Genomic DNA, 15,689 nt, shown 5'->3' with positions numbered 1-15,689 from the left:
ATTTTTTTATATTTTTGAAAAAGATTAATTTTTTGTATTATCGTAAAAAATTGACTTTTTCAAAAATAAAATTGATTTTTTATATTTTGAAAAAAATGATTTTTTATTTTCGGAAAAAATAGTTTTTTTGTATTTTTTAAAAAAATGGTTTTTAAATTTTAGGAAAAAGTCAGTTTTCTTTATTTAAAAAACACAACTTTTTTTATTTTAAGAAAAAATTCATTTTTTTAATTATAAAGATAAAAATAATTTATTAGATCACTAAAATATGTTGGAGAATTTAGTTCATATGTTGGAGAATTTAGTTCAATTCATTAACTTAATTTTTATACTGTGGATCAATTATATAATTTTTTTTAATAGATGGATTAAATAGAGTTTATCTTATATTTTAAATTGGATACTAAAAAGTTATAACTTTAATTTGTTTAACTTTTAAAAAGTATTTTAAATTTATATTTTATATACTAAAATGTTTATATATATATATATATATATATATATATATATATATATATTATATATATATATATATATATATATATATATTATATATATATTATATATATATATATATATATATATATATATATATATATATATATATATATATATATATATATATATATATATATATATATATATATATATATATATATATATATATATATATATATATATATATATATAATCAAGTCATTTGATAAAAGCAATTTAAATTATATATAGCTTTAGATCAGCCAATTTGATTGACAAATTTAATGTTCCAACTCATTTGCTTATATGAAATTTAAGCAATTGTTGAAGTTTAATTCCATCTATTATCGGTCTTGTTCTAATTATTCTCTTATATTTTAAGAGTTTAAATTTTATCTTTTAAAAATAAATAAGTAGAGTTACATTTAAACTCACACTCTACCATTGAATATCTTGAATATTTGTGCTGCTGTCAATTAACTTTTAAATATTAGATGAAATGTGATTTTTTTACGAAAATAAACATATTAATTAAAATTTGTACACTCCATTTAAAAAGACAAACTGGACATATACTTTTTTTACTTTATGAAAAATTTGATTATACCTACATTAAGTTCCTATAATGATCTTGTGGCCAAGCTTTACTTAATATCAAATAAATATCATTGCTTCATATTAGAAACATTGAATCAACACAATTTTATTAAAGTAAAAAGAAATTTCTGAAACATTTTTGTGTTGAAACAACATTCTATTATGCTAAAGTCTGAGAATGTTCAACTATTAGGACAAAGTGATACAAAGAAGAGACATAGCTAAGGAAGGACTAAGGAAATTGCATGATGTACAATATCTTGGATTCTTCAAAAATGTACAATTATCATTCTCCTTCAAAATCCATAGGATGCTTGCTTAAGCATGTAAGAACGAGAACATGTTCTTGAATAAGAACAAAATTTCTTATATTCATAGGAAACTACAATTTTTAACTTTGCACCGGAGAACCAAATTGCACAACAAATCTATAACACGAGTATCCGAAGACACGCTGTACAGTATGCACCTTGCAAAAACTAGTTCGAAGAATATCTTCCTAAGATTCTCACAATGAATCAGAGATTAATTTTTATACACTATCGGTGTAAAACTTTTTACACTATCAAACAATCAGAAACTAGATATAATATACGTCATGATTGATTGACAGAGTAAAAACCGTTAACACTCTCGATGCATATCAATTAAACCCGCGAAAGAATAGCTTCAGAAATCTCCCACCATTCGATGATGGTATCATATGAGAGGGTTCTGATTAAGACCTTTAATGTGTTCTGTCCTATAAAACCGTCTAACTCAAACCTTGTCTTCTCTAGCATGAATTATCAGGAGATTCATTTTCTTCATCTTCCTTGAGTAACAAGTCTCCATTTCCGGCATAAAGCCGGACAGATAATGTAGGCGACGTAGGCATGCTACCTCTAAAAGAATGGCTTCTCTCGAAGTCCCTGGTCAGATGTAACATTATTGTGCCAGAGAGGACAACAATAAAGCCACATATTTCTGATACAATAGTCGAAAAACTTTGGCCATCCCAGTCCTGCAAGCATTATTTTTTGAAATGTTATTACGTTTTCGCACAATTCGTAGACATCTGTAACAACATTTTATGCATCCGACGTAAATTGCGAAAACTTTTTGACGGTACCTTGAACATTATAACACTGGCCAGTATAGTAAGCATTGTAAACATGACATAGTATATAGGAGACACGATTGCTGTGTTGAAGGTGTCAAGAGCCTGAAATATCGTAATCGTGTTAGCAAAACATAACTGATTCAGTATGCACATGATAAATCTGATTAAGTAACAAACCTTGTTAAGATAATTCATTTGCATGACGACGCATATGGCCACGACTAACACGAAAAACCACGTCTCGGCATAAATTAACTGATTTTTCCCCTCAAAAGTTAATTTCAAAGAAGTGCCAAGTGCTTTGACACTCATCACCTGCCAAAAACAAGTAAAACATAAATTAAGTTACATGAAAGACAAAGCTTGATTTATGAAATTCACTGCTAGAATCCAGATTTTGCTAGATAGTGTTAACGAATAGAATATTGAGCATAAAAGACGGTAGTTAATTTACTTACAGAGAGGGAACCCATCAATGAACAAATGCCGGTAAAAACCAGCACATTGGTATGTCCACATCTTGGTGCAAAATGGAAAACCAGAATGAACACCAATACTACTACAGACCCGGCATACGCTAGAAACGCTGCGTGCAGAAAATACCTGTTATCATGGAACCAAAATAAATTGCACTTAGAAAACACGCAATGTAGTCTAACCTGGTTGAGTAGCCATATTCCATATCTGCAGCACCGATGTGATAGGTTCTTCCTTAGGAGCATGGATAACAATAATGAAAGAACCAGCAATGCACATTACACAGCCCAATATCCCGAGCTTATGTAGCCGCTCTTTCAGAATTATGTCGGCTAAAACAGCACTGGATGATGGGATACCAAGCAAAGATCATTGAAAACACATTCATGTTACCAACGTGAAGTTGTGAAGTAGTGATTCAACTGAGGAGGAAATAAATTAAGACCGAGAATACCTCACGATAATACTTAATGCGCCGAGAGGGGTAACTAGAACGGCGGGAGCAAAAGCATATGCGACAAAGTTTGCAATCTCTCCGACAATCACTGAACAAGAGAGATCAGACAGAAACAGATTCTGCAAGAAATCAGATAGTCGAAAAGGAAAAGAAAAATCTTCCATAATAAACTAAAGGCAAAACAACACTAAAGCATGTTTGAAGCATTAAATCCATATTCCAATATTCTCATGACTGTCTTTGAAAAAAGGTGTCTATGTCAGAAATTGACACCGACACTTGTGATTACATTTACTTTATTAATAATTCCCAAATTATTATCGGTGTCGACGTGACGTATCAGTGTCAGTGTCATGTTTCTGGTGTCAGTGCTTCATAGGGCCTCAAACTTGCCACATCTAAATTGTCGCTAAAGAGGGCCCGTGATAGGTCTGTCAGAGTTAAACCATGACTATATAGATCCCTAATTGTTTTGTCACGGAGCCTCCAAAAACTTAAGATGACTATTAGTTTCTAATGAGCAATGCTAAATGACATTAATTCAAACCTCGCTTATAGGATTCAAAAACTCACCAATAAAACAAAATCCAATAAATTTCATGCATTCATTGGATGAAACCATCGAATCAAAATCAATAATGAAGACAAAATCCATCCAAGTACAACAAAATCTAGACCTAACCTAACCCTCAATAAAAACAAGCATAGGAAGAACACAAAGAGGGGATGAAAAAAGCTTACTTGTTATCATCCCCACCCACCATAGTGGTTCCAATAGATAATAATACCCACCAACACCTGCAAAATGATAAAGAACAATTCAAAACCAAGAATCATTAATCAACAAAAAACCATAAATCAAGTCCTCCAAAGAAAGGAAAAAAAAAACTAACCAGCCCTAACACCAAAAGCAGAAGCTGCTCTTCTAAGACCTTGTTTTTTAATGATGAAACTTGACCCAATGAAGACACTTGATGCCAACGCTAGAATAAGACCTGTTACATTCTCTTTCGACAGACCCATGTTGAAAAATCTTTACTTTGTTCGGATTTTGAATTTTGAATAACTTTTTCTTCATGGATGTGCTCTGAGACAAACGAGGTTTCTCAGATCATCATCATCGTCATTGATCGTACGTTGTTGTCCCAATAGAATTTGATGGAAATGATAGGGTGTGAACCACCTCAACTTAATTATTATCTGCGAACACGTTTTTGGGCCCACTTAACAATTTTTCATAGTGTATCTGAATTTATTTAGGACCAAATTAAATGAATACAAAAAAGTATAGTATATAGTACTATCTTTTAATGCACTTTTGATTTAATTCTTTTGAACCTTTTTGACAGTCAAACATATATCATATTTTTTTCACCAACCTTTTAATTTAATTCTTCTGTACTGATTAATTTAATTTGAGATCAATTCTAATATCAAATAATTTTGATTCACATCACATTTTATCTATGATATTTTTTCTCTAATAATTATTATGATTTTTCTTACTCAATTTGAGAATAATCCAAATATTTAATTTATTAAAAAAACTATTTTTTAAAAGAGCCATAAAAATATAATCTTTTATATTTATCTAGAATATTCTCACCTTAAATCTTATCTTCTCTATATAAAATTTTAAAAAAAATTATTCAACAAAATTTTAAGTCAAAAGTTAAAGTTATTTTTTATAATTATTTATATTTATTTGATTATTGAGTAAATATTAAGGGCAAAGTTCAAACTATTTAAATTCATATTTTTCTTATCTAAAATAAAATTTAACTACATCAATTAGTAGTAAAGAAGTAATGATTTCAACTTAAGGCTCCTTATGTCGCATTATTACCAGCTTTATGTTTTGTTAAATAACTAGTATAATCGTTTTCCTATCTAAGAGTATAAAATAATTGAACTCACCATTCTATAAAGAAAAATTCTTTAATATTGTGAATTATAAGCTTGATAACATAGTTGAAGTTAGAATAACACATCCGGTATTTGATACCAAGTTTCAGGTTATACACAAATCACGGTAAAGCGTTTGTTGTTGCTAAAATTAAAAGGTTGACTTCCTTGTTATTAGTCAAGGAGAGTCTAAAATGATTGGTTAATGTGTTTGTGATTGATATAGGGGAATGAGGTGGTCGGCTCCATTTTTTCATCGTGTTCTTCCCCATTATTGTTGGCCTTAAAAGCTTTTATGGTCATAATAAACATAACCGCTTATAATGATTTAATAAGTACCTGTAACTGTTTATGATCATTAGTGATATGTACCTTATTTATAAATCGTTCTATAACGGTATTCGACCCTTAGCTTACCTCTTAATTGCTTTAAGGAACCCGACCGCTTGACATCGGGGGTCGGTCTATGTGTGGCGGTTTGAGGTTCCTACATGATCATATCGACCAAAAATGGATATCTCGGCTAAGTTAGAAATTCCAATTTCATACCTCGGTCGGTCAAATAACTTTCGAGATGTACATAAGCCCCCCAAGCATAAATCCTGAAAGGATGAAATGTCAGGACAAAAGAAGTCTGGAACATTATTTTCCATTGAAGATAAGTTATAACTCGGCCTATTATTACTTGCATGCACTTTCTAAACTGGCACTATGATGTGACCGGACGTGGAAATTCTCTTATAACACGGGGCATCCCTTTTTGCCAGATTTCTCTTTCTCTCTCTCTCTCTCTCTCTCTCTCTCTCTCTCTCTCTCTCTCTCTCTCTTATGTAATATGTTACGATTATATTGAGGTCCTTGAATTTATGACAATGATGTATTTTGTCTTGCCAAGGAGAAGGGTAAGCCCCAAGGGTATCTTGGGAAGATCTACGATTTTAATGATGTCGGTAAACACTACGTCCTTAATAAAGAAGCTGGAGATCCCTAGTGGGATCTCGAACTTTTGGGGCTTTGTTCTGTCGTTAGTCATCCTTCTCAGATGCATGACATTATAGATGATTTTCCTTGAAACATTTCACGCTCATCTGAAGTTTGTTGACTATTTTGTTGTTGCCTAACTCCAAAGGTTTAAACCTACTTTCCTAAAAATATCCTACCCAAACATAAGTTAAGTTACAACCTGAAAAGACCTCTAATGTGTGTGTTGTGATTTCTGTGATGAACTATTTTAGAACATGATCAAGCTAAGCATAATTGATTTTGCATGTTGATTGAGAGATCCCCTTATCGATTGAGTGAGCCAAAGTGAGTTGAGAGACAGGTTGAATACTCGTCAATGTTGAAGACGTTTTTTGAATTTGCCGAATAGAAGTTAGAAGCTAGAACAATGGTCAGGTAAAAGAAATATTTAATTTGGTGATGTTCGATTATTATTGTGTGACTGGTTTTCTGTTGAAATGTGCAGTTGTAAGCAAGTTACTTAAGAACAAGCAATGATTCAAGTTTGGGATTGTGATGACAGTTTGTCATTGCATGAATTTAGTCAAAGAATCGGGTCAAAACAAGCGAAAGATAAGCCAAAATGAAGAAGAAAGACCAAAGAATGAGGAAAAAATAGCTAAGTGTGAAGATTTGTGGACTTAGTGAAGATTTGAGAGTGAAAGGAGCAAAAATGTGTGTAACTTTGGAAATAATCACATGCACCATCATGTAGTATCGCGCGTGTGATAGGGCCATAAAAGCTACATTGCGCGTGAGCAAGTCATCACGCGCACGATGGTCCCATTGTCTGGGATTTTTCTGACGCATTTGATCCATTCTGAGCTCTTTTTAAGGGGATTTTTTGAACTTTGATAAGGGTTAAAAAAATTGGAGAGCAAAGCATGATTTTGAGAGTATCATAGGTGATTTTTAGGGAATTTGAAGTCATTTGAGGCCATTACTTTAAGGGAATTCATATGTTAGTTTCATCTACCAATTATGGTATTGTTATCTGAATTATGAGTAACTAAGCTCCTCCAAGTTAGGTTGTGTTATAATGGACCTATTTTAATATTGTTGGATTTTATGTTGATTTGATTTTGTATGAACCTTTTGATCTATAATTTCATTCAATTGCTTATTGTTATTAATGCTTTTTATGTGAGATAGTCTTTTAAATTTATTTTGGGCACATAGGGAATACTGACCATTAGTCTATGTGTTGGACTTAGGGCATTTGTTATACTTACACTAATTGAATAGGAATAGGAGATCCCGACTAGTGGATTAGGGAATTAACATTATGTATATCTCATAACCCTGCTTACGTTGGCGAACTAGAGATAAAAAGATCCGATTAGTGGTTAGTGAGTTATTTCATGAGGGATCGACTATAACAATTTTGTTAATTCTTCGTGGGGTTATAGTGATAAGATTATGCGTACAAGGCATCAAGCATCAACAATGGCGAAATAGGGGATTCTAAAATGTAGATGTTTTTGATTGGCTGCATTTTATGTTAAAACACTTACTGTACTTAGATGTCTTGACTGATGTCATGACATGCTTACGTAGTATGTTGCAGGATTAGCTAATACAGGATTTACTGGATGTCAAACTGAATGTTATGACATTCATTCATGACAGCATTCTCTGGATGTCAAACTGAATGTTATGACATTCATCCCTGACAGCAGATGCTAAAGTATAGGCTAAGTTTTCTGTTATGTTTCAGTATTTATCTCAGGCTGATTTTCAGGAAACTAACAGTTGTGCTAAAATTCAGGAAACTAACAGCTGTGCTAAAACTAAGAGACCTAGCATATAGCCTATTTGTTAGCATCCTAATGTGTGGAAATTAGGTTAACTTGCTTAACCTTAATTTTAGGAAATTCAAGTACAAGGCCCAAGTACTTCATTATAAAAGGATGGCAATCCTACTTTCAGCAACTCAGGGATTTGAAGCGTGAAGAATTTAATATATCATTATATATCACTGTTGTACTTTCATTGTGTCTTGGATTAGTTTTTACTTGTGAGCCAAGCAATTATCACCTAGATGATTGCATTGGACTAGGGTGTTTATTGAGTTGTAATTGTTGTGTCACTCCAAGATTTTAAGCGCGAGTGCTGTGTTTCTTGATTAAAGCTTTTAAGCATAATCAAGAGTTGTTTGAAGTATATCTTCACCACTGACTTTAAAATTCTTAATGGTTGTAATCACTGTTGTGATTGAGGGGGAGTGAGTAGGTACTCAGGTCTTAGTTTAGATTGAAATTGCATTGGATAGGTCTTAAGTGATAGGATTAAACTGGTGGTTTAAGTCCTAAATTAATACCTCTTATAGTGGATTTCCTCCCTGACTTGGTAGCCCCCAGAGTAGGTGTGTTTGTCACTGAACTTGGTAAACAATTCTCTGTGTCATTTACTGCTTTGTGCATTTACTTTCTGCATACATTACTTGTCTGTGCAGAATTGGATGTCATAACATCCCGTGTGACATCGATAGTCTGTTACTAGAATTCCAATTAGCATCAGAGCAGGCACCCTGCCTGTTAATTTCTGGGTGAGATCTAGGGACGTTACTTTCTAGTACCATGGACAAGGATGTAGGATTCTCAAATAGACCACCCATGCTGGATGGTTCTAACTATGATGACTGGAAACCTCGTATGATAGCCTTCTTGAGGTCTCTGGATAGCAAGGTCTGGAGAGTTGTCAACAAAGGATGGGAACATCCAACGAAGACAGGTAAAGATGGAATCATTATGCAAATTCCTGAAGAAGAGTGGGACAAAGAGCAAGAGGCATTAGCCCTTGGAAACTCTAAGGCTTTGAATGCACTGTTCAATGGGATAAATAAGAACATTTTCAAACTAGTGCATCACTGTGAACTGGCTAAAGAAGTTTGGGATACTCTCAAAACAACTCATGAAGGTACCTCCAAGGTAAGGATGTCTAAACTCCAGATGCTGACTACTAAGTTTGAAAATCTGAGGATGAAAGAGGATGAGACTATTCATGACTTCCACATGAATATTCTTGAAATTGCCAACACTTCTGGAGGCTTAGGAGAGAAAATGTATGAAGAAAAACTTGTAAGAAAGATTCTCAGATCATTGCCCAAGAGATTTGTCATGAAGGTTACTGCTATAGAAGAGGCTCAAGATATCTGCAATATGAAGGTTGATGAGCTTATTGGTTCTCTCCAAAATTTTGAAATGGGTTTGTGTGAGAATGTTGAAAAGAAAAACAAAAGCATAGCTTTTGTATCAAATACTGAAGAGGATTCAGAAGAAGGAAATATTGGAGGTGATGAAAGTATATCAGAAGCTATAGCCATGCTTGGAAGACAGTTCAACAAGTTCATTAAGAAGATTGATAGAAAAGGTAGACCAAATGTCAAGAACACTTCATCTGACATCAGTAGAAGATCAAAATCTGAAGAAAAGTTCAACCAAGGCAAGGGAATCCAGTGTCATGGATGTGAAGGTTTTGGACACATTAGATCTGAATGTCCTACCTTCCTCAAGATGCAAAAGAAGGGACTATCTGTCACCTGGTCTGAGGGAGACTCTGAGAGTGAATCAGAAGGAGAATCTGCAAAACATGTCACTGCACTAACTAGTGTTTGTGCCTCTGATGATGACTCAAGTGGAGATGAACTTACATTTGATGAACTTGCTGCTTCATATAAAGAGTTATGTGTCAAAAGTGCAGAAGTGTGTCTACAAGGAGAAAAGCAGAAGAAACTTATCAAGGAGCTGGAAGCTGAGAAGAAGAAGCATCTGACAGTCATAGATGATCTAAATGGTGAAATAGCCTTGTTGACCTCTAAGCTAGATCAAATGACAAAATCCATCAGAATGCTGAATAAAGGAACTGACACTTTGGAAGAAATTCTAAAGGTGGGACAGAAATCAGGAACCATGTCTGGTTTAGGATTTGTTAAGGAATCCTCATCTGAATTCAGAAGCTCAAAGGCTGAAGTTCAGAAAATCAAGCAGAAGTCACAACCAATGTCACAACATCATGGAAACAGGAGGATTAACCATCAAAAGAAGAAATTTCAAAGATGGAGATGCCACTACTGTGGAAGATTTGGTCACATAAAACCCTTTTGTTACAGGTTGCATGGTTATCCTAACCAGAGCCCTCAAGTCAGACCTAAGCAGAAGACACCTAAGCATAATGCCCCTATCAAGAAACAACAATGGGTTGCTAGAATAGCTCACACATCTCTAAGGGCATCTACCAAAGAAGACTGGTATTTTGATAGTGGTTGCTCAAGACATATGACTGGGATGAATAACTTATTGGTAGATATACAACCTCATACTACCAGTTATGTGACCTTTGGTGATGGAGCTAAAGGAAAAATCAAAGGTGTTGGTAAGTTGGACAGTCCTGGAGTTCCAGAACTGAATAATATGCTGTTAGTAAAAGGACTAACTGTTAATCTCATTAGCATAAGCCAACTATGTGATCAAGGCTTCAATGTACAATTCACTAAGGAAGAATGTGTTGTGACAAATGGAGAAAATAAGGAAGTTATGAGAGGATCCAGATCCAAAGATAACTGCTATCTATGGGAACCTAAAGTCTCATACTACTCCTCAATGTGCTTCTTAGCCAAGGAAGAAAAGGAAGTGAAGCTGTGGCATAAAAGACTTGGACATATTTATTTAAGAGGAATGAAGAAGATCATATCCAAGGAAGCAGTTAGAGGAATCCCAAAGCTGCTTATTGATGAAGGAAAAGTCTGTGGAGAATGTCAGGTTGGCAAGCAAACCAAGATGTCACATCCTAAGCTTGGAGATCCTACAACATCCAAAACTCTGGAACTTTTGCACATGGACTTAATGGGACCTATGCAGGTTGAAAGCCTTGGTGGGAAGAGATATGCCTATGTGGTTGTTGATGACCATTCCATATACACATGGATAAGCTTCATCAGAGAAAAATCAGATGCATTTGATGTCTTCAAAGATCTATGCATAAGAATACAAAGAGAAAAGGATAGTAGTGTTATCAGAATAAGAAGTGACCATGGAAAGGAGTTTAAAAATTCCAAGTTTGATGATTTCTGCTCAACTGGAGGAATAAGTCATGAGTTTTCCTCACCTATTACTCCTCAGCAAAATGGAGTAGTTGAAAGGAAGAACAGAACTATTCAAGAATCTACTAGAGCTATGATTCATGCAAAGAAGCTTCCTATGCACTTTTGGGCTGAAGCTATGAATACAGCTTGCTATGTTCACAACAGAGTTACCTTGAGAAAGGGAACCTCTTCCACTCTGTATGAAATATGGAAAGGCAGAAAACCTACTGTGAAGTACTTTCATATCTTTGGAAGCAAATGTTACATTCTTACAGATCGTGAACAGAGAAGAAAAATGGACCCCAAAAGTGATGAGGGTATATTCCTGGGATACTCTACTAACAACAGAGCATACAGAGTTTTCAACTCCAGAACTAATGTCCTGATGGAATCCATAAATGTTATTGTTGATGATAAAGATGAAGAATCCAATGTCATAGAGGATGTTGGAACATTTCTTGAGACTTCAACAGAAGATGTACAAGATACTCCTCCTGGACTTGAGTTAGAAGCATCCAACAAAGTGCCTTCTATCAGGATTCAGAAAGACCACCCTAAGGATCTTATCATAGGAGATCCCAATAGTGGTGTGATTACCAGATCAAGGGAGAATAACTCAAATTCCTGCTTTGTATCCAAGGTTGAACCTAAAAATGTGAAAGAAGCTCTGACTGATTAATATTGGATCAATGCTATGCAAGATGAACTGGAGCAGTTTAAAAGGAATGAAGTATGGGAGTTAGTTCCAAGACCTGAAGGGACTAACATCATTGGTACCAAGTGGATTTACAAGAACAAGTCTGATGAGAAAGGAGTAATCACTAGGAATAAAGCAAGACTAGTGGCACAAGGGTATACTCAAGTTGAAGGGGTTGATTTTGATGAGACTTTTGCACCTGTTGCAAGACTTGAGTCAATAAGGTTGCTATTAGGTGTTGCTTGCATTCTGAAGTTCAAATTGTTCCAAATGGATGTGAAGAGTGCCTTTTTAAATGGCTACTTGAATGAAGAAGTCTATGTGGAACAACCTAAAGGGTTCAGTGATCCTAATCTACCAAAACATGTGTACAAGTTGAGGAAAGCTATGTATGGATTGAAGCAAGCTCCTAGAGCTTGGTATGAGAGGCTGACTGAATTTCTAACTACTAATGGTTACAGAAAAGGAGGGATAGATAAGACTTTATTTGTGAAGGATGAAGATGGAAAAATCATGATTGCCCAAATATATGTGGATGATATTGTCTTTGGTGGAATGTCAGATAGAATGGTGAAACTTTTTGTTAACCAGATGCAATCTGAATTTGAAATGAGTTTGGTTGGGGAATTGACTTATTTTCTTGGACTACAAGTTAAACAGATGGAAGATACTATGTTTCTCTCCCAAAGCAAATATGCCAAGAACATAGTTAAGAAGTTTGGTATGGATAATGCTAGTCACAAAAGAACTCCTGCACCTACTCATTTAAAGTTAACTAAAGATGAAGGAGGTTCTAGTATTGATCAATGCTTGTATAGAAGCATGATAGGTAGCCTACTATATCTAACTGCTAGTAGACCTGATATTGCATATGCAGTTGGTGTGTGTGCTAGATACCAAGCAGAACCCAAAGTGAGTCACTTAAATCAAGTCAAGAGGATTCTCAAGTATATTAATAGGACTTGTAATTATGGTATGCTCTACTCTCATGGCTCTGAGCCTATCTTATATGGGTATTGTGATGCTGATTGGGCTGGGAGTGCTGATGACAGAAAAAGCACATCAGGAGGATGTTTCTTCTTGGGAAACAATCTCATATCTTGGTTCAGCAAGAAACAAAACTGTGTATCATTATCCACTGCAGAAGCTGAGTACATAGCAGCTGGAAGCAGTTGTTCCCAACTGGTATGGATGAAACAGATGCTAACTGAGTACAATGTCACTCAGAATGTCATGACATTGTTCTGTGACAATCTCAGTGCCATCAATATTTCAAAGAATCCTATCCAACACAGCAGGACCAAACATATTGACATTAGACATCACTTCATAAGAGTCTGGTAGAAGACAAAGTGATTACATTGGAACATGTGGCAACTGAACTACAACTTGCTGACATATTTACAAAGGCTTTTGATGCTACTCAATTTGAAAATTTAAGGGGCAAGTTGGGAATATGTCTCTCTGAGGAATTATAGCAACTAATGATGTTAGGAATTTACTGTTTAATATTTCAAATTATTAAACAATTGAGAGTGTGCTCTGATTGGTCAACAGATAATAGCTATTACTCTTGTAACAAGCGTTACCTCTTCCATCTTTTCAACTTTCATTCACGCAAGCCTCCTCTCAGAGAAACTTTTCATTTCGTCTCTAAGATACTCATCATGTCTCAACAATCCAACTCTTCTCCTTCCAAGAACATGCCTTGTTCTCCTAGCGTTGAACCAAGCAACCCTAACAGAGAAGATCCTGTTGTTGACTCTACGAATACCCCACATGCAAGAAGACCTAAAGAAACTGTATCAGGCTTCTCCTTAGCCATCGCTCTTGAGGAACGAACCAAAGAAGGTTCCAGGTATGTTCATAATGCCATTGCCATGGTGACTGGAATACTGTTTGGAAATCATAAGGTCCTTGGGGTTTCCATTCCCTTAAACACTATTAAATTTGATAGTGTTGCTTATCAAGAAAATACTGAGTCTTTAAGAAAGAATATTTCTGATGATGTTGAGCAAACTGATGCTCATAAGGAGTCAAATGTTGACAAACCCTTAGATAATGTGGCTGGTGAGGAAGTTCATGTCACTCATGATGTCAGTGACAACCCTAACTGTGAGGCTGAAATAGTAGACCTGGAGGAATTTTCTAATAATGAGTTGTTGTCCTCAGTCCTCCCTAGCATAGCCAAAAGGGTTAGGACTAGGAGAGAAAAGAAAACTGTGGCTCAAAGGTCCCCCAGAAAGAAGATTGGTGTTCCAACCTCTTCCAAGACAAAGGTGGCAGTCGAGAGTTCCCTCAAGAGGAAAGGTCATGGTCCAAACAAATCTTGGAGCAAAGTGGTGCCCAAGAAAAAGAAGACCAAGTTTGTTGTTGTTGAGTCTGACTCAGATGTTTCGTGTAATGTCTCTGACACTCTGTCAAAGAAGAAGCCGACCACTAGCAAGCTTGCAGCTAGTGTCCCTGAGGTACCAATTGACAACATATCTTTTCATTTTGCTTCAAGTGTAAACAGGTGGAAATATGTTTATCAGAAGAGGCTGGCTTTGGAAAGGGAGTTAGCTCAGAATGTCCTAGACTGTAAGGATATTATGGACCTTATTCAAGAGGCTGGTTTAATGAAGACTGTGACTCAGTTCTCAAAGTGCTATGAGATGTTGGTAAAGGAATTTATTGTTAATTTGTCTGAAGAATGTGCTGATGGCAAGTCTAGGGAATTCAGGAAAGTGTATGTGAGAGGCAAGTGTGTAAATTTCTCTCCCTCAGTGATCAACAAGTATTTGGGAAGGCCTGATGTAGCTCAACCTGAGCTTGAGGTGACTGACAACAAAATCTGTCAAGTCATCACTGCAAATCAAGTAAGGAAGTGGCCTCTCAAAGGAAAATTGGTGGCTAGTAAACTGAGTGTCAAGTATGCAATGCTGCACAAGATTGGAGCTGCTAACTGGGTGCCCACCAATCATAAATCTACAGTTGCTGTAATGCTTGGAAAGTTTATATATGCTGTTGGAACCAAAGCCAAATTTGACTATGGCTCCTATATTTTTTATCAAACTTTGAAGCATGCAGGAAGCTTCAGTGTGAAGGGTCCTATAGCCTTTCCTTCTATCATCTGTGGTATTGTTTTGAATCAGTTTCCAAACATCTTAACTGAGAATGATTCTATGAAGAAAAGAGACAACCTTATGTCCTTCAATCATAAGCTGTTCCTAGGCACCCATGTTCTTGACATTGTCATGACAACAGGTGAGACATCACGTGTAAGCAATCAACCAGGTAAAGCTGTTGTCATTGCAATGCTCAAAGAAACCTGCAGGGAATTAGAGGCAAGGAAGTTGAACTTGGAAAAATTGATTAGCACTTTGGAGATGACTGAAGGTGATGTGCTAGCTGATGGTGGAGAATTTGGTGAAGCTGCTGCTATTGCAGAAGAAGATGAAAGACAAGGTAAAGAGGGAGAAGCAGATGCAGTCCTGATGATGGCACAGAAGATGATGATGATGCTGACTCTGAGTCAGATGACTAGAACATCTCTTGTGTTTCTGAAAATTGCTTGTATTTTTATTTTCTTTTGTCAGTAATATTAAGTGTTGCTTTGGCAACATTTTTGACAAAAAGGGGGAGTAACACTTGTACCCCAGGACAACAGATTTCTTTGAAGTTGAAGGTCCTCTAAACAAGAGGTTATGTTGTTGTTTGCTCTCTGCTTGATCTTCACTTGTGTTGTTGCTGTTTGAAGTTTAACTTCTATGTTTGCTAAGTGTATTAGCTAATTTGATTCTCTGCTTGGATGTGTGATTTCTACTGCTGTGAACTCTGTTGTGATGCCAAGTTGTTTTAGCTAAAAAAAAAATCCAAAGGGGGAGTTTGTAGATGTTTTTGATTGGCTGCA

At 35.4% G+C, this 15,689-nt stretch overlaps 2 protein-coding genes across 2 annotated transcripts; one reads left to right on the top strand and one right to left on the bottom strand.

Moving 5' to 3' along the window:
* Positions 1 to 1,160: 1,160 nt before the first annotated feature.
* Positions 1,161 to 4,328, bottom strand: LOC127117827 (probable magnesium transporter NIPA3). Its single transcript, XM_051047941.1, has 8 exons — positions 4,004 to 4,328; positions 3,852 to 3,908; positions 3,108 to 3,198; positions 2,836 to 2,996; positions 2,635 to 2,762; positions 2,354 to 2,491; positions 2,186 to 2,278; positions 1,161 to 2,077 (listed from the first exon to the last, which is right to left on the bottom strand). Exons 1-8 carry the CDS (start codon positions 4,131 to 4,133, stop codon positions 1,850 to 1,852), a joined length of 1,026 nt encoding a protein of 341 aa, XP_050903898.1. The 5' UTR covers positions 4,134 to 4,328; the 3' UTR covers positions 1,161 to 1,849.
* A 9,136-nt stretch (positions 4,329 to 13,464) lies between these two features.
* On the top strand, positions 13,465 to 15,378 carry LOC127121722 (uncharacterized). Its single transcript, XM_051052168.1, has 3 exons — positions 13,465 to 14,107; positions 14,189 to 14,613; positions 14,728 to 15,378. Exons 1-3 carry the CDS (start codon positions 13,465 to 13,467, stop codon positions 15,376 to 15,378), a joined length of 1,719 nt encoding a protein of 572 aa, XP_050908125.1.
* The last annotated feature ends 311 nt before the right edge of the window (positions 15,379 to 15,689 follow it).

The sequence above is a fragment of the Lathyrus oleraceus genome, chromosome 2 (genome assembly GCF_024323335.1).
Source record: "Lathyrus oleraceus cultivar Zhongwan6 chromosome 2, CAAS_Psat_ZW6_1.0, whole genome shotgun sequence".
Lineage (NCBI taxonomy): Eukaryota > Viridiplantae > Streptophyta > Magnoliopsida > Fabales > Fabaceae > Lathyrus > Lathyrus oleraceus.
The sequence above is the reverse complement of the archived record's forward strand: the minus strand, read 5'-3'. Positions and strand labels throughout refer to the sequence as shown.